Source organism: Gallus gallus, chromosome 27, assembly GCF_016699485.2.
Source record: "Gallus gallus isolate bGalGal1 chromosome 27, bGalGal1.mat.broiler.GRCg7b, whole genome shotgun sequence".
In the NCBI taxonomy this organism is placed as follows: Eukaryota; Metazoa; Chordata; class Aves; order Galliformes; family Phasianidae; genus Gallus; species Gallus gallus.
In genome coordinates, this window is record NC_052558.1 from 2,906,370 (window position 1) to 2,927,928 (window position 21,559).

The 21,559-nt window shown below is 45.2% G+C and overlaps 2 protein-coding genes across 12 annotated transcripts in view; one reads left to right on the plus strand and one right to left on the minus strand.

The window, feature by feature from the left end:
* Positions 1 to 951: 951 nt before the first annotated feature.
* On the minus strand, positions 952 to 12,417 carry KAT7 (lysine acetyltransferase 7). 2 transcript variants are annotated; one of them, NM_001031341.1, is given in 15 exon segments: positions 952 to 2,753; positions 3,363 to 3,469; positions 3,939 to 4,085; positions 4,269 to 4,362; positions 4,697 to 4,837; positions 5,645 to 5,734; positions 6,051 to 6,242; positions 6,972 to 7,082; positions 7,248 to 7,346; positions 8,024 to 8,113; positions 8,354 to 8,436; positions 8,983 to 9,222; positions 9,411 to 9,587; positions 10,707 to 10,854; positions 12,201 to 12,417. In NM_001031341.1, coding segments are annotated over 15 exon segments (1,836 nt in total). In that variant the 5' UTR covers positions 12,216 to 12,417; the 3' UTR covers positions 952 to 2,651.
* A 155-nt stretch (positions 12,418 to 12,572) lies between these two features.
* FAM117A (family with sequence similarity 117 member A) overlaps positions 12,573 to 21,559 on the plus strand; it is a 28,266-nt gene continuing 19,279 nt past the window's right edge. For 2 of the 10 annotated variants that reach the window (XM_046904435.1, XM_046904441.1), the window contains exons 1-3: positions 14,964 to 15,254; positions 15,631 to 15,771; positions 18,226 to 18,292. In XM_046904435.1, the coding sequence (XP_046760391.1) occupies positions 15,234 to 15,254; positions 15,631 to 15,771; positions 18,226 to 18,292 (229 nt within the window). In that variant the 5' untranslated portion in view covers positions 14,964 to 15,233. Of the gene's footprint in view, positions 12,682 to 13,169; positions 13,279 to 13,824; positions 13,897 to 14,963; positions 15,255 to 15,455; positions 15,546 to 15,630; positions 15,772 to 16,029; positions 16,106 to 18,225; positions 18,293 to 21,559 lie in introns of those variants that run through there. The other 8 variants (XM_046904440.1, XM_046904444.1, XM_046904437.1 and 5 more) reach the window with 7 other exon arrangements.

The following is a 21,559-nucleotide window of genomic DNA, read 5'->3' on the forward strand; positions in this document are numbered from 1 at the left end:
CCCATCTCTCTGTACAGTTATCTACAAACTAAGCCACGCTGCATCCTCCCGTACTTAGGAAAGTCAATCTGGCAACTGGTATCACGCAAAACCGTGCTCGAGTAAAAGCAATGCTCCCATATGTATGTATTTCCTTAGATGGTATTATTTTTACTGATATTAAATGGTCTTGTTATTAAGGAAAGGCAGAAACAGGAAGAGCCTCGATGTGAGTTAGCAAACATCACCGCTCAGGGAAGTGTCTGTGGTTTTGATTATCTGTGCCTCATATATCTTAAAGAGAACACAGCCACCAAGGTGTTTCATCTCAGTTCACCTTACATAAGCTGAGCATCTTGAGTCCCAAGCCACAACCATTGACATGGTGGCCTCACTCTTGACAGCATCCTTGCTTCTCTGCAGCTCAGAACCCAAAGAACATTCCTTCTTTTTTCTTTTCCTCCCACTGAGTTGACTCCCTGGAAGGAGCTGGAACCTTGTATGAGAAATTCACAGATTCAAAACGTTTGAGCTCTGCCATGAACTCCAGCTGCTGTTTTGCAAAGACTTCACAGCTCCACGTCCTTGCACAGTACAAAGAGCAAGCAGATCTGGTCATGGAAGCAGAGAAAGAAAGGTTAGAAATCTGAGATGATCACTTCTAGGGTAACTCCTTCCTTCTTAGAACTTCAAGTTGACATGTGGTATCCTCGTTTTCCATGGCTTACTTCTGTTTCCAGCTGCTGGCAATATCCACATCCTCCTCCCATGCAGGACCAGCTCTTGAGTGAATCCACAACACAGGGCATCAATCTCTGTAACATCCAACCTCAAGGCTGCTACAATCAATCTAACACACCAGGCACAAAGATGGGTCCCAAATCAGTTCCTTGAAGCATAAAGCAGCAGCTTCGCTTAACTGAAGATGCAGAATAGTGTATCTAACAAGAAAATACAGGGAAGGCACAAACCTGAGCAGAGAACATGCTTTATTGAGAAGTAGATACAAGAACAGCACATTCTACCACATCATGGGAACAGGGTTTAGCTTCTGTACAAGAACGGCCTTCTTCCCTACTCCACAGATCTACTTTGTTGGATATTTTCATGAGTAGCTGTAGTTAGTTACAATACAGGAGCAAAGGGCATGAGACAGCAAAATTCAGTAATGCCCACGAAGTACACATCATTGGCTGACGATCTTTTTTTTTATTCTTTTTCTTTTTTGAAGAGGCAGAGAAAGGCAGACAACCACCAGAAGGGCAATAGAGAACTTTTCCACACAAGGATGGGTCAGTGGTTAACAGGAAACGGCTCCTACCTACTGGCATGGTATGCTGCAAGTGCTTCACTTCGGTCACCATTCAACGAAAAAGCATTGGAAGGTTTCAATGAAATCAGCACTATATGATGCTGCCATCACCTACCCCAAGTCTGTCCCCTTCTTTTAATCACACTGGAGCCATATAGCAAACTTGTGGCACAAGGACAGTGGTTATACTTGAAAGCCATTGTATGATAGTTTCATCTGGTGCTGCTGATGGGACAGAGGAAGTAAAAGCTTTCTTGTTTTACAAAGACAAACAAGGATGCACTGTCAGAGAAACAAACCATCCACACAGCTACGTGAAGCTGCCACTGATGCACGGAACATAAACTGTAGGCAATCCAACAACTGGTGATATTTGGATTTCAGAATTTCTGTGGCTGTTTGGATAAGGCTAGCAAATATTTATCTGTAGTGAAGAATTCATTTCTTCAGTCTTGAGGAAAAAAATCTTCCTCAATAGAAAGAGGCCTACGATCCAAAATACCTCCAGTGAAATATACTCAACGGGCTGTTTCTGTGTGAAGGAACCCACCAACTCCAAGAGAAAAACCAGACAAGCAGCAATATGCAATGACAGAGGTCTCTCCAGCAGAAGTGGTAGTGTTGTAGCTCCAGGAGAACACACCAAGAGCAGCTCTATGAAGTTTATCAGACTGTGATATTCTCAGGCACTCCTCTGGGCTAACACTAACTATCACACCACTCAGCCACAAGATATGTAAGCTTCTGACTGCACAGTCTTAACTATGTGAAGACCTGCTGTATTGTATGGAAAACATTGCTCAAAGAGGTGGCATGTTGCCTTAGTAAAATTATTTTATACATGGAATGGAACAGTCCATCAGACAGGACTAGCTAAAATGCTGAAGTCAGTGTAAATGGCAGCCTGCTAGGAAAACAGCCTTTCTGCAAACAAGTGTAATTAGACCTTGTTCAAAAGCCACAGAAGTTACCTCTGTTACTTACAAAGCAAGGAACCTGAAGGAAGAAACAACCAGGTAACAGGACACAACACAACCTCATCGGAATAAGAACATGAGGGTAAAACCAGTGACTGGACAGGTACAGTACCAGATATCAGAACTCCTTGGGCCAGTGCTACTAGGAGCTTCGTTTGGGTCCTATACAGATCCAATCCTTGCAACCTCATTGAGGCCGAAACATAAAGTTCCTCAGAACTAGCTTCTGGTGTGCACAAAAGATCCGGGCCAGAACAGTACCAAGGGGAGCTGATCTTTTGGGAGGGTACTGTACCAGCCAATCACAACAGCAACAGGTACAACAGAGATCCCTAGGGTACTTCCTACTGCTGGGGTTCACTGGCTTCAGGAGTGACAGACAGTTAAGTTCCCTTAGGAGGGGTCCATTTCAAACAGCTGGGATCCATTATCTTATTGCTGTTGGATCTTTTTGCCTCTTTGGCTATCCATTCATCAATCAGATCCTGAGGAGAAGAGCACGAAAGGGAGGGTTACAACAAACAGGCTGCGATGGGAGAATTATCCAAAGTACAACAGCAAACACCAAAGTCCAGAAATCTGATTAGCCCACTCCACAACTGCTGAGCATGTCCAAACTAACTTCTATTTCATAGGACTTTCTAGAAGCACTTCCAGCAACACTGACAAGGCTACTTGTAGCTACAAAGCTTCAGGAAAGAACACATCGATGACAGAAACTGTCCTATCTTTGGGGGTTTATAAATCACTTGTCTTATACCTAATGAGGATACAAACAGGACACATTCAGGATTCATTTCACTACTGTGCATCCGTTTGCCCAATAAAGGCTAGGCATGATGAGGGGCAGGAGGGGAAAGTCAATTCATCATTTCCCCAAAAGCTGCTTACAGTGAACAGTGTTATTCCATACATTAAAAAAAGTCAGTCTGTGCAGCTACTGCATTTCAAAATGATGGTGCTCCCCACTGGAATCAAAGGGCAGGGAAACCCCAGCACCAAACAAAGGTAACACTGACTTCATTAAGTTCATGTGAATCTAACAGCTACATGGGAGGAAATAAAGGTGCAGAGAGAGCTATGAGAAACCTTACCTGTCTTTTTAGGACCAGGTGTTTTCCCTTCCAGTACTTCAGCATCTGCAGTGCCTGCAACGTACTAACAATGTCGACAGGGTTTACTGCAGTCTCCTGGCTGATTTCTGCAAACCAGTATCAGTTTAGGTTAGAACAGAAATAAATTCCACTGCAACAGTCTTTAATAGTTAGTTTTCAACTAAAGTCTTAGGCATCACATTTGAAGTGATAAACACAAAATGCCTTGCAGGTATTAAGGAGGCATGTGCAGTACTATTGCTGCTACCTGACCTGAAGCCTCTGACCGCTCTGGTTATCTGTAGCACTGTTATACAACTTGTCTGTATTTCACTTACAAAATATTTGAAAGTTTCTAATATTTTTAAAAGAAGTCAGTGCACACTTTAAGAACTCATCAAGTTGGATTGTTTTTGCTGCTGGAAGGACTGAAAAGGAGCAATGTCCAAACACAGGAACATTACAGTAACTGTGCTGCTATACAACACATGCATCACTGCGATGAGAATGACCTGTCTCATACTTGCAGTTGCACAGGCGTGCTCCTGAACCAGCCTATTTAGGTTGAAATTATACCTTTTATAGAGATCTCTTTTCCTTGGAAATTATGTAGGTAACGAAGGAGAACTTCCTTCCAGTAACTCCGGTAGCTGATGAGACCCAAATCAGACAGAGGACGCTCTGGAGATCCAACTTTTTCTTCTACTTTAGAAAGCAAATAGCCTGTAAAGAAAAGGAAATTTATTTCTCCTTCCTAAACTACTCCCTCCTAGCTGCTACTCTCTTCAGAACAAGAAGAAATCAGCTCTAAGAAAAACTGCTACACATCTAACAGATAAGTTAGATACTGGCTTGAAATTATTATACCAAACTGAATGTTTCCAGAATGATTCTCTTTATACTTACTGAAGTCAATGAGCATCTTGCCATAGCCTTGCCTCATGTACTGGGGCATTGTCAGGATACAAGAGACATTGTAATTGAGAAAAGAATTCTTCTCCTAAAAGTCAAGAATACAGAGAACAAATTAACAAGTCTAGATCTGCACAAACAATAGGCTATATCGTAATCCTGACAGAACAAGCCTGTACAACTGATTCAATACAACATGAAAGCAGCAATTTCAGAAATACCTGCCTAGCAACCAGTAACATGATCATCTTTCAGCTGCCAGGATGGCTTAGCATCTGACTTTATCAGCCAGTGGGTGTTTGGTGCACAGTGTAAAGCTCAGGATGGCAGCACATGGAGCTGAACCCGAGAAGCAGTCACTCGCACTCTCACTGCCACTACTGCCATCTAACAGGCTTATATGCAAAAAGAAAGCAACTAACCTTAGAGAAATATCCTATCAGGTGGCAGCCAGTGTTGTCAGCTTCTGTCATGACATAGAAGAGGAAGGGTTCAACATCATAATACAATGTTTTATGGTCCAAGAAAAGCTTTGCCAGCAGACATAGGTTTTGACAGTAGATCTAGAAACAAAAGGAGAGTGTGAACAAAAACAGACATACATGGGAAATACAAAGAAAGTTCTGCATCATCTGAGAAATGACGTGGAGCCTTTCAGATAGAACAGCTGGGCTGGGAAACAATCCCATTTATGAAGAAACTTGATTAGGTGAAATTTGTAAGAGTGGGAATTTCTGTTTGCGATACCATCTCTGAACACTCAAAACATCACATCCTCAGTGAAGGGAAACAGAAGGTTGGACCTCTGCTTGTTTGTGTTAATCCCATGCTTCAAGGTCATCTGTGGTAAATAGAAAAGCCTCCTCCCAACTTCCGGCAGTGCAAAATTTAGCTTTGAATCTGTTCTTCCCTCTGAAGCCTTCAGGACTGGACCACACCTAGAGACTGCTGCTACCCAGCACTGAACCTGTGGTTGCAGATTCATCTTCTACCCTTCAATTGAGGGTCAAGGTCACCCTCTGTAATATTAGGCTACTTTCCACTCTACGTTCACAGCTGAATGAGAGATGTAGTAGCAACGTACTAAGGCCACGCACAGAAGCTCCCCATTCATTTTAAGAAAGGGATCCTGGCATAAGCCCCCAAAAGCTATTGATCCAGCACAGTGCAAGAGAACAGATGAAACTGCTTGTGCACAACAGCAATGAAGAATAACCACAATGAAAACGCAGACAAAACAAACGTCAGAATTGCAAGAACAGACAGACCAGACTGCAGTAGCCTTTCCACTATTAGAGAGAGAAAGGGCCATGTGCATCCTGTTTCTGTACAGGAAAAGCAGTGCTAGGCCTATTAATACAATTAATTACCTTGTTCTTTTTCCCATCAACTTCAAAAACTGAAATGGAGCCTTTGCGGTAGATTTCATCACCCGGTGGATGTTTCCAAACACATTTTGCCTATGACAAGTAAACAAAATTAGGGTGACACTACTGGTTTAAAGGCAGAAGAGGTTACAACAGCTGCAGGATACACCAAAAAACATGCAAACTTTTTAAACTATGATACAAAAATTTAATTCTGGGTCCCATTTCTGATCCTCTGTAACCCACTGAACAGACCTGCATCTAGGAAAACTTGCTTTCAAAATGACTCAGAATCTTCTCACCTCCCAAAGTGAACAACTGAACTGACAGCAGTAATAATGTTTAAAAACAACTGCATGCTCACGCCTGATTGGAAGCTCAGGAATCAGAGATCTTTCCCAGTCCTTACCATGTGTCTGCGCAGTATAGTCTGGCTCTTCATGTATTTCAGACAGAACTCACACATGTAGAGACGCCCCAGACGAGCATACTCCTCTGGGTAGGGAGAATGATACCAGGTATCCAGTTCATAGCGGCCAAAAGCGATGGTTTTAATCATATTGCTGCCTTCTGTGATCTGGCCCTGGAGCCGCAACTTTTCCTATGAATGAAATACACAAACAGCTATTAAAGGTGCTTTAAAGGGATACGGAGATGAAGGGGCTGTATTTATTTCCCTCAAGGAGATCCTTCACTTCAAGACCTAACGACATCTCCCACAGACCCCTCCTCAAGTAAACTCAGCCTGAGCCCCGTTCATAAGCATTAGCTAGTGGTGGAAGAAAGACTCAGAAATCATCTTTAAACACTTCTTCCCTCATCTGCAGGAAGAGGTACAGCCTAACTTGAGATATCCCAGATACCACTGTCACTGGTAAGCATCAAAGAATCTTTTGGTTCATTTCTGGAGATGGGAGGTAGCTTTGAAGAGTACCTACAGAAGCCTCAGCCACAACATAGGGATTTTAACCCCATTCCACAGTTACCAGTTACTGTCAAGATACCTTCTGTCTTTCATTTCCAACCATTCCTTTGCTTGTGTTTCCACAGGTGAAGCTGTCCCTTCCCTCACTGAAAAGATACACCAATTAAGCGAGGCTGTTACTAATTATTCCTCATCGAAGGCACTGTAGCACTCATCTCTGCAGATGTTTAAGTCCACCTATACTTTCAGTAAACCTACTGAATGATTTCAGCATCATACCTACTCTAACTCTGCTGACTCAGCTGGGCCGTGGGCACTCATCTTACAGTAGATTCTATCTGCACAAGTACAGCAAAACCCAAAAACCATTCACATTTCTGAACAACTATGAGCTAGAAGACTTACCAGGTCCTCAGATGCCCGTGCTTGTGCTCTTCGGAAGAGCTCGAGGTCATACTCGCTGGTCAGGTTCTCAAGCAGAGGTTCCCTAGTATTGCCATAGGTTTGCCTGTGTTCCTAGAGCAATAAAACAAAAAAAGAGTTTTTACTGCCATACTACAACCAGGCTGTCGAATTTTGCACCTTTTTAAACTGAGAATGTTGCAGGATGACAGCAAAAACAGATTTCTGCTTAGTGGTTTCATTCCAGACACAAAGGAATGAAAGAACTGCTGCTTTTACCATGTATTTTTCTTTTTGCTCCTTGCTTAGTCCCGAATTCCTCTTCTTCCTGAGCTCAGCTACTTTCTCTTTGTATCGAAGCTGTCTCTCTGTTGGTGCCTGAAAAGAAAACACAACAGTTGGAAAGCTTCATTAGGCTTCACAAACATTCACCTGCACCTCTTCGCCCTGAAGGAGCTCTGTGCTGGCTTCCATTTTATCAGGTTTGTTGTCTCCAAACCAAATCCTGCATGCATAAGAAAGCACTTCAGGTATAACACAACTATGTAAAATGGAAATTTTTTCTACTTTATGTGGCTTGCCTTTGTCAACACACCTCAGTCCCACAAGACAGGGTGCATTCCTTATGCACTGCTTAATCACGTGGAAAAGCTCACTGCTGACTCATCAGGTCACCCTGACTCTCAATCAAGACTCATTTGAATTGAGAAACATAATTCCCCTGCTGGAATTATGCAGAGTAAAATGGTGGCATATGGGTCTGCAGAAATTCTGCTGTCATACGTATGAAAGCACACAGAAAAGACCACCGTGAGAACAACTCCAGCCTCCTCTGTAATACTACTGCCCAAAGTCACCTCTCGGCTCTCACTAGCTGCTCCAGGCTCTTACTGAAGGGAGAAAATGAACTTCCCTTGCTGAAACAAACTGGAGATAGCAAAAGGGAGTCTCGGGACTTAGCACAATAGCTTAACTAAGAGGTAAAGAAGGGAGATCAAGTTGAGTTTTTTCCACTCTTAACTAAGCAGCCACTCCACGACATGCAGACTGCCCACCTGGTGCCTGGTGGCGTGCCTGTTGTTGTCGTCCTGCCGATGGGCCAGCATTCTCTCCTCAATCTGTTTATCCCGGCTTTGTGCTCGCACCTGGAAGTCAAAACTCCTCTGTCAACCCTGCAGCAAACTACTGTCAATGCTTTCATCTTGTCCATTTCTCTGCTTAGGTGGATTTTCTGACGTGTAATTTATAAATTATTTGACACACAACAAATGCTGCTGTCTTACAGCTAAGGACACCAGTGGAACATATTTCCTGTGCACAAACAACAAGTCTTGGCATTTTGTTCTATAAAAACATAAGGAAGATAAAACAGAAGACTTCATTACCTTGCACTCATCTGCTGACAGATTGTGATACAGTGGGCATCCTGATATGGAGAAGTGTCGCTCATGTTTTCCAGTTAGGTGTCCTGTAAAGGATCAGGAAAAAGAAAAAGCTTTTAACATATGACCATTAAATGTAGCCCAGATGGTCAGATACTGCATACGAGCTTCTCAAGAGAGGTAACTCCATTTATTAACAGTGTGGTAGGAGGAAAACATTTCATGGTTCATGGCACAAGCTATAAGAACAAAGAAGGAAAATCCTTTTCACACTAACTCAAAAGCTGCACTCCATGCAAGCAGCCAGGTATATTAGATGACTGCATTCATTTGTTGCTGAGAACCTGCTTTTGTCTGAGATCAATACCCTCACCTACAAGGCTCTGCATTCTCCTCCCACAGCTGTGCTCACTCTCCTAATTTGCTCTTTATCCCATTGTCCCCCAAACACCTCTAGACAATAAAGATATAGCTGTGGATATGCTCCATAACTCTTCTCTATACCCACTTCTCAGTAGTGTTTCTGACTCTAAGCAACTGCCTATTGTTACGTTGTATAAATCAACGGAAGGGGACTTAATATCACCACAGGAAGGCAAAAATCAACAAATCAATCCTGGAACTGAAATTACCTAAAGAGTTACAACCAGGAGTGGGACATTTCATGTTGAAATTGTAGCTTTCATGGAAGCGGCGACGCTTAGGGCGGTGAGACAGGTCACTTCCAGAATCCTTCATGGACATGTCCTTGGCAATGCTCTCATCATGGGATACATTTGGACTGGAGATATCAATATCAGACTCTGAGGAAGGGGCATTCCCGGTGGGGGTACGAGGTGGAGACTCATCGTGATCCGCTGCATTTTTAGTGTCTGAACAAGGATCAAGATGTTACAAATTTGCCAGAAAGAAAGCTTTCAAAAAATATATATAAAGCAACTCTGGATAGCTGTCTCAAACCCTCTAACCTGAGCATATCACACTGTGCCCAGAGAATGGAGCCACGCATCCTTTCCAACAGCATTTTGCAAGCTCTCAACACCTCACTGTGTCTACGTACCTCTGTCAGAAAAGTCAACCACTTGCTCCGTTTCTGATCCAGATGAGCGGGTCTGCCGGAGTGGGTATTTCTTTGGAGTCACAGGGGCAGGCTGCTGCTGGCTGCGGGTCACCCTCCTCGTGGAATAAACTGGTTCTTCTGCTCCAAATGAAGGCGGGTTGCGAACCGGGCTGGAATCTGATTTCATGGAAACGCCATAATTACACCCACAGTAAGCACTGAATGCCAGTGAACTGCCTCACACGTGCTCTGATGTCTATAACACCAACATCTGGTAGGGTAACAGCACAGGGTTCTGTGCAACCATTGCACATTATCACAGAGATATGTGTTATATTCTTCTAAGATTAAATCATCGCTTTTACAAACACCAACAAATCTGGAATTAGATCCACTTTCTCTGAGATAATAACTTAATTGATTAGGAATTACGAACAGCTCCCATTTAGAAAGCTTGTAGTGATTAACTTAGACAACCACTATCAGCATTTTGAAAACTCTTGAGTATATCAAAGCTGCTTCTGGTATGGAGGGACATTTGGGACACCACGTATGGTTTACAAAGACACGCTGCTCTTACAACTATAAAACAGATTATTCTGCATGAAAACAATGCTTTCATACCCTAGCAGTATCATAGGCATCCCACATACCAACCCAAATCACTTTTCCTCTTGTTTTCGAGGCCTAACCACCAGATGACTGTGCACATAAGTTCTGTACCTACAAGAAAATCCACCACAAAACAGTGTACGCAGATGGAAGGAACAAACTTATCTACTGTCATTTTCTCCCCTTGATGCCATATGGCAGCTTAACAAATGACAACCTAGGACTTGCTATCCTAAAGTTAAAAACGAGAAGGTGGACACATGCTTCCTCTTCTAAATTAGGTGTAAAAGTAGAAGCATGCAAAATTTGTTGCCGTTTATTGCATCAGCAAGTCTTGAAAACACATCATCCCGTGCTGTACAGAAAACCCCAAAGACAAAAAACAACTTTTATCCCCAAACGCTCCCTCTCTAACTTGCCAACATCACTAACAAGTTTACAGAGTTCTCAGAAAAATCAGGCAAAGCAGAATCATGGGTTTGACTTCTATCTCCTATAATAAAGAAACAGTTTTACTTTTAGAACTGAGGACACTCACGTCTTGATTCCTACCACCAGAGTAACCCTTATGCTACGCAACCTTACATGCATGCAATACACAGTCAGAAAGACTGCCTATGAAAGGGAGCACGGAGTGAACCGGGCCTCCTGCCGCTGACGTGCTTAAGGAAACACATCCTTTACCTTGGGAGCTCTGGCTGAGCCTGGCTGAGGAGCGGGTCACACGGGCGGACCGCCGTGATGTGGCGTCGCTTTCAGAGCTGTCCGTGTGCTCCGGATCCGTGGAGAAATCAGAGTCTTCTGTTCCATCTGAGCTACTGCCTGCATTCCTCTACAACACCACAGAGGCAGACGTTAGCAGGGATGCACTTCGGAATCATAGAATCACAGTATCATAGAATGGCCTGGGTTGAAAAGGACCACAATGCTCATCCAGTTCCAACCCCCTGCTACGTGCAGGGTCGCCAACCACCACACCAGGCTGCCCAGAGCCACATCCAGCCTGGCCTTGAATGCCTGCAGGGATGGGGCATCCACAGCCTCCTTGGGCAACCTGTTCAGTGCGTCACCACCCTCTGGGTGAAAAACTTCCTCCTCATATCCAACCTAAACCTCCCCTGTCCCAGTTTAAAACCAAGCTTGCGTGCCATGCTATAAACCACACAGAAAGCATGTGATGATGGATAATGTAGAGCTGACACTGTAATATATTCAAACTAATAAACACCAAGCGTTACATGCCGGAGAAAAATCTTTTTGTGTCATCAATACAGCATCGTCACCTTGAAGGCCCAGCGGGGCACAGGGGAGGGGTGGTGGGGAAACAGGCAGGCCCTGCCAGGGGACGCGTTGGTTGTGCACCACCCAGAGCAAGCCGGGCCGGGAAAACAACATAAGGGAGCACAGCAGGCAGTGAACGCGGCTGTTTCACCTGAGGCAGAAAGCGTGGCCTCTCTGTGGAGAGCAGCCCTCAGGAGGCGGAGGCACCAGGCCTGAGTGAGCGGCCCTGAGGGGAAAGGCGGGAGCGGCAGCCGAGCCCCCAAGCGCGCACACCGCCCCTGCGCCGCTTTGTTTTGCGCTCAACAGCGACTCGCCGGCATCGGCCAATCATAACGCGCGTGGGTGGGGCCGGAAAGGGGAGTCCGCCAATGGAAGCTCGAGGAGGGAAGGAGCATACAGGTAGGATGTGACTGACAGCGGGCGACAGCCAATCACTGAGAGCTTCGCTCCCACAGAAACATCCACCCCGGGGGCGGAGTGGGATGGGGGAAGGGAGGAAAAAGGCACGCGCGGGGAGGTGACCGTTGGGAACGGAGATGGGCAGCCATGGAAGCCAATCAGCGGCCAGCCCGGCAAGACAGCCCAGCCAATACGCGGCCGCCTCTTCGACCTCCTGCCCAATGGGAGAAACCGAGAGGAGGGCCGTGCTGCACGCGGGGGGGAGGAAAAGGGTGACCGTTGGGGGCGATGAGTGACGGGCGGGACGGCCAATCAGCGCTACGCGGGACTCTGCGACAGCCAATGAGGGAGCGAGTGGGGCGGGCGCGGGGGGCTGAAGGCCGCTATTTTCCCCCCAGTTTTCTACCCGTAAGAGGTAGCTGGAAGAGATGGGAAAGCTAGAAAGCTACATCCTGAATCTGCCGCTCCCTCCCCGGCCGCCTCCCCAGCCCCGCTCACCTTTCTGCGCGGCATCCTCGGAGGGGGCGGGGGCAGCGAGGCTGCCTGGTCCCCGGCGCCCCCGGCTCGTGAAGCGGCGGTGGCCGCCGTGTTAGTGCCGGCGGGCTCCGTGGTGACGGCCGTGTCGCCCGCCCTACGGCACGTCTGCTCCGGCGGCGCCAGCGCGCTCCCGCCGCCAGCCCTGCTCCCCGCTCGGTCCCTCACGCTTCCGCCGGGACACGGCCCACACCCCCTTGTCACGTGACACCGCGCGAGCCTCACGCCAGCGGGAGCCGCCATCTTTGTTTCGGCATTCCAGCAACGAAGTTGGTGGTGGCCATCTTAGTTTTGGGCAGAGGGGCTCTCGGCGGGAGCCGGGGCGGCGGCCATGTTGAGTCAGGGCGTGAAGTCAACGGGCTCCGCGGACCTCCGCGGGCGCCATCTTGGGGCCGGGCAGAAGCGCGCCGTCGGGTTGATGGAGTGATTGGGTGGAGGAAAGGCGGTGAGTCCCCGTTGATTTTACGGCGGAGGCGGGGAGCGGCTGCCGGCCCTCCTTGTGAGGGGGTGCCGCCGTCTGCCCTGCGCGCGGCCTTGCCTGGGCCGCGGCTGCTCGCTGTGGCGGGCGGGCCTGGGCGGGCCCTGCAGGCCTGAGGCGCTCGGGGCCTCCTCCCTCCCTCAGACGGACCTTTGCCGTCGGTTAACCTTTCTCTTCTCATTGGGGGGAGATTTCTGTGTGTGTGTGTCAAGATTTGCCCGTGTGTTTCTCTCCCAGCAGCTCCCAGCTCAGGCTCCTGCAGCAGGGACGTGGTTTTCCTTCAGCCCTGCTGAGAATGAGGAGGGCATTTGGTCAAACATGTGATCTCTTTGCAGCTACGGTTATCTTTAGGGATTATCGAATTCTCGGGGCCTAATCCTATAATCCCCGTGGTTCGTGTCACCCTTAGTCATGCAAGTCACGACGCTTCTTTCATTGCCAGTTGTTGCTCTTAGGTGTGCTGGATCCACAGAGTGCTGGAAGGCAAACCTGGAGGAGCTGAGATGGAATGTCTGCTTTTGCCTAAACAGAGAGGAATGGGAAGCTGTGTGTGTGTTACGTGAGGTGGGAACATCTGCATTGGTGGCAAATAGGGATACGTCTGGTGTAAACGCTTTGCATGCTCATCCCATGAACAACTTGTTCATAGAAATCTGGTGATTCCAGTGGCCCAATTTGCAGCAGAAAGTGCTGCAGAAATGCATCATTTCTTCCAACTTCATGAGAGGAATGGACTGACAGAAGCTCAAGCGTGTCTCAAATTGCATTTGACCCCAATATCTAATGAATTCTATGCTGTCGGGCTGTTAGAGTGACCTGAAATGCTTAGTTTAGAAGATGATTTGTGTGTGACTGAAACTGTTGCCTCAAAGGGCAGTAGGAATGGGAACAGAGGAAAACAACACGCTTCTCTTTAACAGATGGAAAAGGGAAGCATTGGTCTGAATACTTCATAGTTGTTGGTGAGACCTTGCCAGAGAGAACGTGTATCATGTTGCAAACTGATGAAGGGCCCTAATGGAAATGGAGGGCAGTCAGGGGCAATGAAAAAGCTTTTAAAAGGCTTATCAACTGCATCATCTTTTTTTTTTAATCTTTTTCTTATATTAGGTAGAATCTATCTGTGGTAGAAGAACTGTAATTAGCTTAAAGGGTGGTTTCAGCATAACATAATTGGACTTTGTAAGTATCCAAATTGAATTACATGTTTGCTTGGATGAAAAAGAATGGAGAATGTGATGCCTGTGTAAATTCAAGGGGTTACACGTTACCACATCCCATTGAAGGAGGTGCTTGTCAATGGTTGCTGAAGGATTCCTCTTTTGTAAACGATGCATCACATGACAGCTGCATCTTTTAAGTATATTGGATAAAACAAGAAAAGCAGTAACTGGAACTTCTAGGTGTCACTGCAGTTCTGAAATAAGTTAAGCACTAATGCATATTAGCAGGACTTTTCACCAGCAGCAGGATGGTATTGGAAAAACAAAGCAGACACACAGAGGTGGGTGGTGCTTAATAACTTTCTTAGAGGTGGCAGTAGTTGAATAAAAGCCAGGAATCCAGTTCCCCATGCAGTCTGATCATCTCCTGCTATTTAAAATGGCAATGCAAACAGTCCTCTGTGCAGTCTGAATGCTGAATTGTTGTAACTCTACACTGTCCAGCGTGTTTATAGAGTAAGGTGGTAATGACGAGAGATGATGGCCTTACATCTGTGGAACAGAAGAATAGTGGTCAGATTGTGTTACGACTGTGGCAGAGCCTTTAAGGCCTCTTCTGTATTTATACATCCACATACTAGTAGGGATTCAATGTATTGTTGCCATGCTCCTTAAAATGCAGCCCAAACTTAGGCTGCTTCTGGTGGAAATAAAAATCTGTGTGCTGTTTTAACGGATCTGTATGTGGAGGATGTGTGTGCCAATGATTGGGACTGGAAAGACATTTGTTGGAGCTGAAGTTGAAGCTCTGTTGTGGGGCAAAGCACAGGGAAACTGGAGCAGATGCCTCCTGTGTTGGCTGTACCACTAGATGTCAGTGCATGAAACTACAACCCGAGCAAGATGGACAAATTGGGAATCAGTGGAGGAGGAATGATATCCTCTGCTCATACTTATGTCTCCTGGGGGTTAAGTTCCCTTAATAAGGTTCTTGAGATACATTTAGTGTCTTAACTGTCAGAATGTTCCAGGCAGGAAATGAGGAATTTCCTGGTGTCGCATCTAAAGGAAGTTTAGAAGGTGCTTGATGATTTGAAGTTTCATGTTAAATGACACAAGAATGTGTGTTTTGTTTTTTAAATCCTGAGTTCTTGAATATATACACATTTCTCAATTGCTATGAATGGCAGGAGAGTTAGATAACAGAAAACTTAGCTGAATCTGTTGGAGTCTTTTTAGGCCTTGATCCTCACTAAAACTCTTTGAAACCAAAGTGTCTTATGTAAAGAGAGGGATCTCTTGCTGAATGTTAGTAAATATAGGCAATGAAAAGGAAATTTCCACGAAAAAAAATCCATGCACAATCTTCATGAACAGGTATGGGCATCAATAGCTTGAAATTAGATTTAAATTTCCAGTTTCTTGCCTTGGTTCGTGCTTGTTCTGGCACTGAGTGATCTGTCTGAGGGATCTTTATATAGCCATCACTTTGGTTAGTGGTGATACAAGGTAGGCTTGCTTATGTAGGAGTTGTTTTGAAGCAGAATGAATGCTTCAGGTTTTTCACTTGCTTTACAGATCTTAAAGCATCCACTTTAATTGCTTTGTGTGCTGTTTGTTTTGCTGCATTCCTACAGGGTTACTTTACCTGCTTCAGCACGTTTTAAGGCAAGTGGGACAAATGCTGGGTGATGAGAATCTGCTGTAGAAACATCTCAAGTGCTGTATTTCAACAATTCTTCTCTGCTTTTAGGTGCTATCTCAGACCAGCTGTGGGGGCTGCAGTTACACAAAGACTAGCACCATGCTTGCGTGCTGCAGCTCTCTGGAGTGTTGCCACACAGACATGAGGATCCAGGACTGCCACTTCACTTTGTGTTCACATCTTCTGAAGGTGAGTAGAGGTGACTTTTGATCTGGTTTGGGTTCCAACTTAGTACCCTTCAGTGTCTGTTCTCTAAGTGTGGTAAGTCAGGGCAATAGAACAGCATAAGAGAGCCTCTTGATCCAAGCATATAAAGCTTGGAGAATTTCTGCTCCCAGCTTGATGTGTCTTAAAGGCCTATACTGAAGTGGGTCACTCTGACAAGGGCACTCTTACTATAAAATAACTGAAGCCTGGCTGCTGCTTGCTCGTTATATTTTTGGACAGGTCCCTGAGCAACCTGATCTACTTTGGCCCTTCTTTGGAGCAGGGATTGGAGCCTAAATTATGCTTACTGTGACTGGTGAGAAGCTTAAATTTGGTTATTGACTGGATTAAACAAAGTATAGACAGTGACATGCAAGCAAGTTAATTGCTGATATGGGTATACAAATGGCAGAAGGTGCAAAATACAGAATTTATAGAAAACAGGCTGTGGAACCTGAGCTGACAACAATCATAGCTCTAGGTATTTTCTGAGCCTTGGCTTCTGTTCAGCACTGAGGAGACCAGCTCTCCTCTGGGCCTCAGTACACATCAGAAATAAACCCAACAGCAACGAATGTATTTAGTTCAGACAGTAATAGTGGTGAAATCACTCAGGTTGGCACGGTATCTTTATTTTTTCACTTCCATGTGAATAGCAGCTATTGCACATCTGAAAAACTCCAGTTTTGAGGATTTATTTGCAGTTCAGCAACTGATAAGTGACCCATTTCATTTCTTTCATGCCCTGTTCTCTGATAAAACAGAACAGGAGCCTGGCAAACTGTATGTTTAGGGAGGGAGTGGGTGGCATTACTATTTTTTTTAAGCCTGAAGCTTGTTTAGATTTGAATGGATGCTGTCCTGTGGGTATAAATAGTCATGGAAACCCCTTTAGGAGAATTGCAACCATGTACCATGCACTGAGCTGAGGGCCTTAAAGAGCACAACTTGCTGTAGTTGTATAGGAGTGCTTTAGTCGACCTGAACAGAAACCATCTACTCACTGCTTCCCCAGGGGCTCTGGCATGCAGACATCTGAGTAGAGCCCGTGTTTTATGGCAACAGGAGGAAAGTCAAGCCAGTTTGGCCTGCATCTGTTTTGTTGTTTTTTTTTAATTGTAATGGAAAAAAGATCCAGTCTGAGTCTTGCTGAAAGCAGAAGTTTTACACTTAGTTACAGCTGAATATAGCCACACTTCCTGCTTTCCTCCTTCCCCTCCTCCCTCCTTCCCCTGGGTCTCGTAGCATAATCTACTTATTAAATAGTTGCAATAAAAGTACATTTTGCCCTAGCAGGACTAAAGCCTATTGGTAGGGGAAGATATTTTTATGCCATCCTTGTCCTGTTCCTGCCAAAATGAGGGTGTTTTTTGGACTCTTGTCTGATTTGGATTTGTGATCTGCTCCTTTAATACATTCCTTCCAGTCTAGGCAGTGTTCTCCAACTGCCTGGCACTGATGTTAATGCCTTGCTTCCTAATCAATCAAGTCCATTCCACGCTTCCTTAAAGGAAAACTCTGCTCATGTTGTTCAGCCCAGTGCCACAGACGTCCACAGGTGTAAGAAATGTTTGTCACTGGCAAATGGCACCAACGTGGGATGTGAAGGCCAAACTTTAATCCTGCCTGGCATTTCGGAGCCTCTGGGCAGTTCTTTCCTTAAGACTGACTGGACAACCAGCACAGATTTTGTAGCTCAGTTTCCAGCTGTCCTAAATAATTTGATTATATCAAGAACTTTGAGGATATTAACGAGGGGTTACATGTGTGTGTGGTGGGGGCAGAATTTGTATTCACTTTCTCCAGTAATGAATGCAAACTGCCTATACAAAATGGATGGGGAATGTAACTGGAGGAAGTGTGTCTCAAGATGGAATCAGTCACTTTTATCTGTTTTTATTATAAGGTTCACTGTCCTTTGTGTCTATATCTAGAAAACAATATAGTGTCAAATAAGTAAAGATTGGGGTGAGCGGTGTTACTGCTTTTGGGGGCTTCTGTGTTCTGTTTGAAGTGCAGTGCAGCAAAATGGCTGTTCCTTGGGTAAGGTTTATGTGCCAGCTGGAACTGCTGACTTCCTTTAAAACTCCTGGTTTTGTAATTATTCATGGCAAAAAAAAAAAAAAAACCCTGTTTCTTCCCATATGAACTCCTGGCTTACTGAGCTATGAGGTGAGCCAAGTAGGTTATTTTCTTCAGTGTCTGCATTTTTTCCTAATTACTTTGTGCCAGTTGTTACCATGCAGTTTTCTTTACCTGTGCCTCAAAATTCACAGGCTTCATGTTCTAAAAAGGCTCAGCAATGTTTCTTCTGGAGCTCGTCTTGGGACTGCCTGGTGTCAGAGAGAAGAATATTCTTCTGCCAAATACAGCCCTTTATGTAAACATTATTTTTTTTTCTATATCACGTTTCTAACATTTTCTAATCTAAATCAGTTTCAGGAAGCAGAGGGGTGGTGCTGTGTGACTGAGCAGCTGTGGTTTGCCAGGCAGTGGCAGATGGGTGAGCTAGAGCTCTCCTTGCTGACGCTTCTCTTTGCCAGCTGAGAAACCAGGGGCTTGCCTATCCTGAGAACATAAAGCTTCTCCTTCTATTCTTTAGCACGTTCCCCTAAGCAAGCTGTCGTTCCTTTGTAGTTAACCTTTTGCATCTAATGCAGTCTTGTATTATTTTAGGAAATTGTATTGATAATTTCTGAACACAAGTGGTTGGGAATGGGAGGAGAAACAAGGTAATCTCTTCAGATAAGTGGGAGCTGTCATTGTAGATTGCAAGTCTTAGCATTCCTTAGAAAATGCCAGCTCCTGCATAGGTGCATGGCCTGGCAAAAGGCTGGGGATTGCTCTGAATACCTTCACACTAGCAGTGATAAAGAAGCAAAGCAGAAGTCCTGTGTCCAAGCTTCTCCAAGCATGTGATAAAAGGATCCCAAACAAGATAGTAAATTTATTTCCTGCTGTGTCTGTTTTCCAGTAGGATAAACTTCAGGGTCACAGCAGTGGGATGATCAGGTGGCTGCTGTAGTGGGTAGAAGGAAAGCAAGCAGCAGTGGATATGCTGAAGGTGTTTGTTGTGCTTTGTTATGGCTCTTCCTGCACCAGGCACTGCTGCATGCACTATTTGTTTAAATGAGAGCTACTCTCCTGGCTCTGAGTGCCTCCCTGGTCTGTATCCATCTGTCTGTTCTCCTTGGTCCTTGCATTCATTTACGTGCTCTGTTCTGATGTTGGCAGTGCTGGACGTCAATGAATACTTCGAGGTGCAATCTTTCTTTCTGTTTTATTGATGATTCATGCTATCAGGAGATGCTTCCTGCCTTTCCATGACTTAGTGAAAGCAATCCATTTCATAATGTCTCCTTACTCTTAGCAGAGCTTATACTTTGTTCCCAAAACTCCCACTGTTTTCACTGCAAGCATGACCAGACTGTGAAATAGCTTGGCTGGTCTGGTTAGACTCTGGCTTGGCTGAATCTGTTAGACTCTTTTAATAAACGGCAGTTGTATTTATCTTACTCCATAGGGCTTTTCATCTCAAAACATTTGAGTGCAGAAACTGTCCACTGGTGAAATGCAGCCGTCTCTCTTAGAGACAGAGTGGGAGGCAGACAGGCGTTTTACTACAAGGTTTAGAGTGAGAGGAATTTTGTTTAAGGACAATGAGGGAAAGCTGAGCTTGTGTGCTGAATGACCCTTTGATCTTCCATGTTCATGCTCAGCTGATCAGGACTTTAAATCTAAGCTCTGTCTGCTCCTACCCATAGCGACCAGCCAGAAATGTCGTCTCATTTAGGACCTGAGCGCTGGACTAGAATGGCAGCACTGCAGTAACATCTGTTCAGCCTTGCATGTCTCCTGTCTGCTTGTTGTTTCCATGTAGCCATTCCGGGATGGGTAGTAGGCTGTAGTTGAAGGAGTAAATGGGGGAAGGTAAAGCTGGGCCTGTTAGACAAAGTTAATTTGCTGCATGCTTGTAAGCTGAGGAACTGGGCAATGCTGTAGCATTAAAGGCTGCTTTCTGGAGCATGCTGCGTAGGTCAGTCCATAGCTATAAGACAACCCTAAAGCTTTGTGGTGTTTGCTTGTTGTGATGAAATGACTGTCTGCCCAGGGCTCTGAAAGCTGAGGGAAGTTAACCAGTGGTGTGGTTGGTCAACTCTGTGTGAGGAGAGGAGGCTGTAGAAACCGCTGTGGCAGACGCAATAGAAGTGAACAGACACAGTGTGATAAGAAGATGGATCCTTGACCTGCAGTCTTTGAGCAGTTGTAAAAGCTTGTTACTTCTGCTACTATGCAGCACATCATTAGGAAACTTAATTACTGGGAGGTGACTACATTGCGTAGGCTAGAGTGTAGCCTGCAGGAATGTAGGAGCTTTAATTTTACAACGCTTGTTTGTGGTGTATCCCTCCCCAGCAATGGCACAGCAAGGGCTGATCTCGTTGCAAATGAAACAAATTTGGCTGGCTGATAATGTGCAGCTCATCTGAGCTAGCATGGCTGCAGCCCCTTGATAAGTAGCAGCTGGTGATGTCTTGCTTCTGCCTATGTAATAAAACAAAATGTGGATTTTTAAAGCTTGGAGGAAACATTTGATGGAAGCAAAACTTGGACTTGAGACAACGTGGTGCTTTGCTTAGCTGTGCTGAACCACTTTCATTTGAGTAGTCCTTGCAGTATTTATAGCATGAGATATGGTAAGAACAGCCAGAGGCACAGCTGTGTGACCTTTATGCTAAAACAAAACAACACAGAGGAGTGAATATTTTTAGTTTGTTCCAGCTGTAAGTATTGGGTTCAAATTGCAATGCCTTAAAAGTGTGGCAGAGAAACTGAAAGGTGAATTTGAATTTGTAGGCTGGAAGGACTGACAGAGAATCCTGGAAGAAGGCTGAGTGAACTGACTGCAGTAGAAGGAAGTCACAATTCCTCTGTTTGGCCTTTGAGAACACTTATTGTCTCCCTGAACACCTTGCTTTGCTAATAGCTACTGTGTGTATTGGGGAGGAAATATTTTTCAGGAAGGGTGTCCTTGATATGAAGGAGTGTCTGTATGCAGAATGGCAGCCAAACTTTGAAGTTCTGCTTGGTGTGATTTTTACCTTGTTTCTGCCTTGGGAGCTGGAATAAGAAGAGCTGTTGGGAAAGCAGGCACCTGAGGACCTTTGCTTTGCTTGAAACTTAATTTTAGGTTGAAAGAAGGAATGCGTAGATAAAAGCATTCGCCAGAAAAACAGTTTAACTGTTTAACTCCCAGAATGGCCCTTAATGGTGCTGCTGTTCTGGAATGTTCTCCAACCCTTAAGACAGTCCTGAACAGAGATCACTGTGCCTCCCTACAGGACTGTGATTCTTGAGTTTCCGTGTTATCAGAGATCTTGCAGCACTCCTTGTTAGAAGAGATAAGGCTGATTAGTTTGATGGGTGGCATTCTGTTTGTTTACCAAGATCTAATAACCAAAGTTGTGGCTTTTATCTCATCTTTGGTTCCATCAGGAGGTACATTCTGTCCTCCTTCAGCAACTGAAGCACTGCAATATATGCTGCCTCTTCCCCCTGCAGGGTTTTTCTAGAAGCAAGAAGATTGCACTGTCTAGTTTCCCATCTGTTGCCTGATTACATGCAAATAGAAACAGGCAGCCTTGTGAGCTGAGAGATATGGGAAGAAGATGGGGAGTGCTGCTCAGCTGTGATAGCCACTGGGGAAGACCAACTGCCTGCTGTCATAACCTCTCCTCTCCAGAGAGACTGGCACGAAGCCCAGGCTACT

What these genes read in the sequence shown, in the direction of transcription:
- KAT7 (XM_025143981.3), bottom strand. An exon ending in TGTCAGCAGATGAGTGCAAG is followed by an intron (nt 8,114 to 8,353) that starts GTAATGAAGTCT and finishes TTTGACTTCCAG; the next exon opens with GTGCGAGCACAAAGCCGGGA. An exon ending in TTGATGGGAAAAAGAACAAG is followed by an intron (nt 4,838 to 5,644) that starts GTAATTAATTGT and finishes TTTTGTTTCTAG; the next exon opens with ATCTACTGTCAAAACCTATG.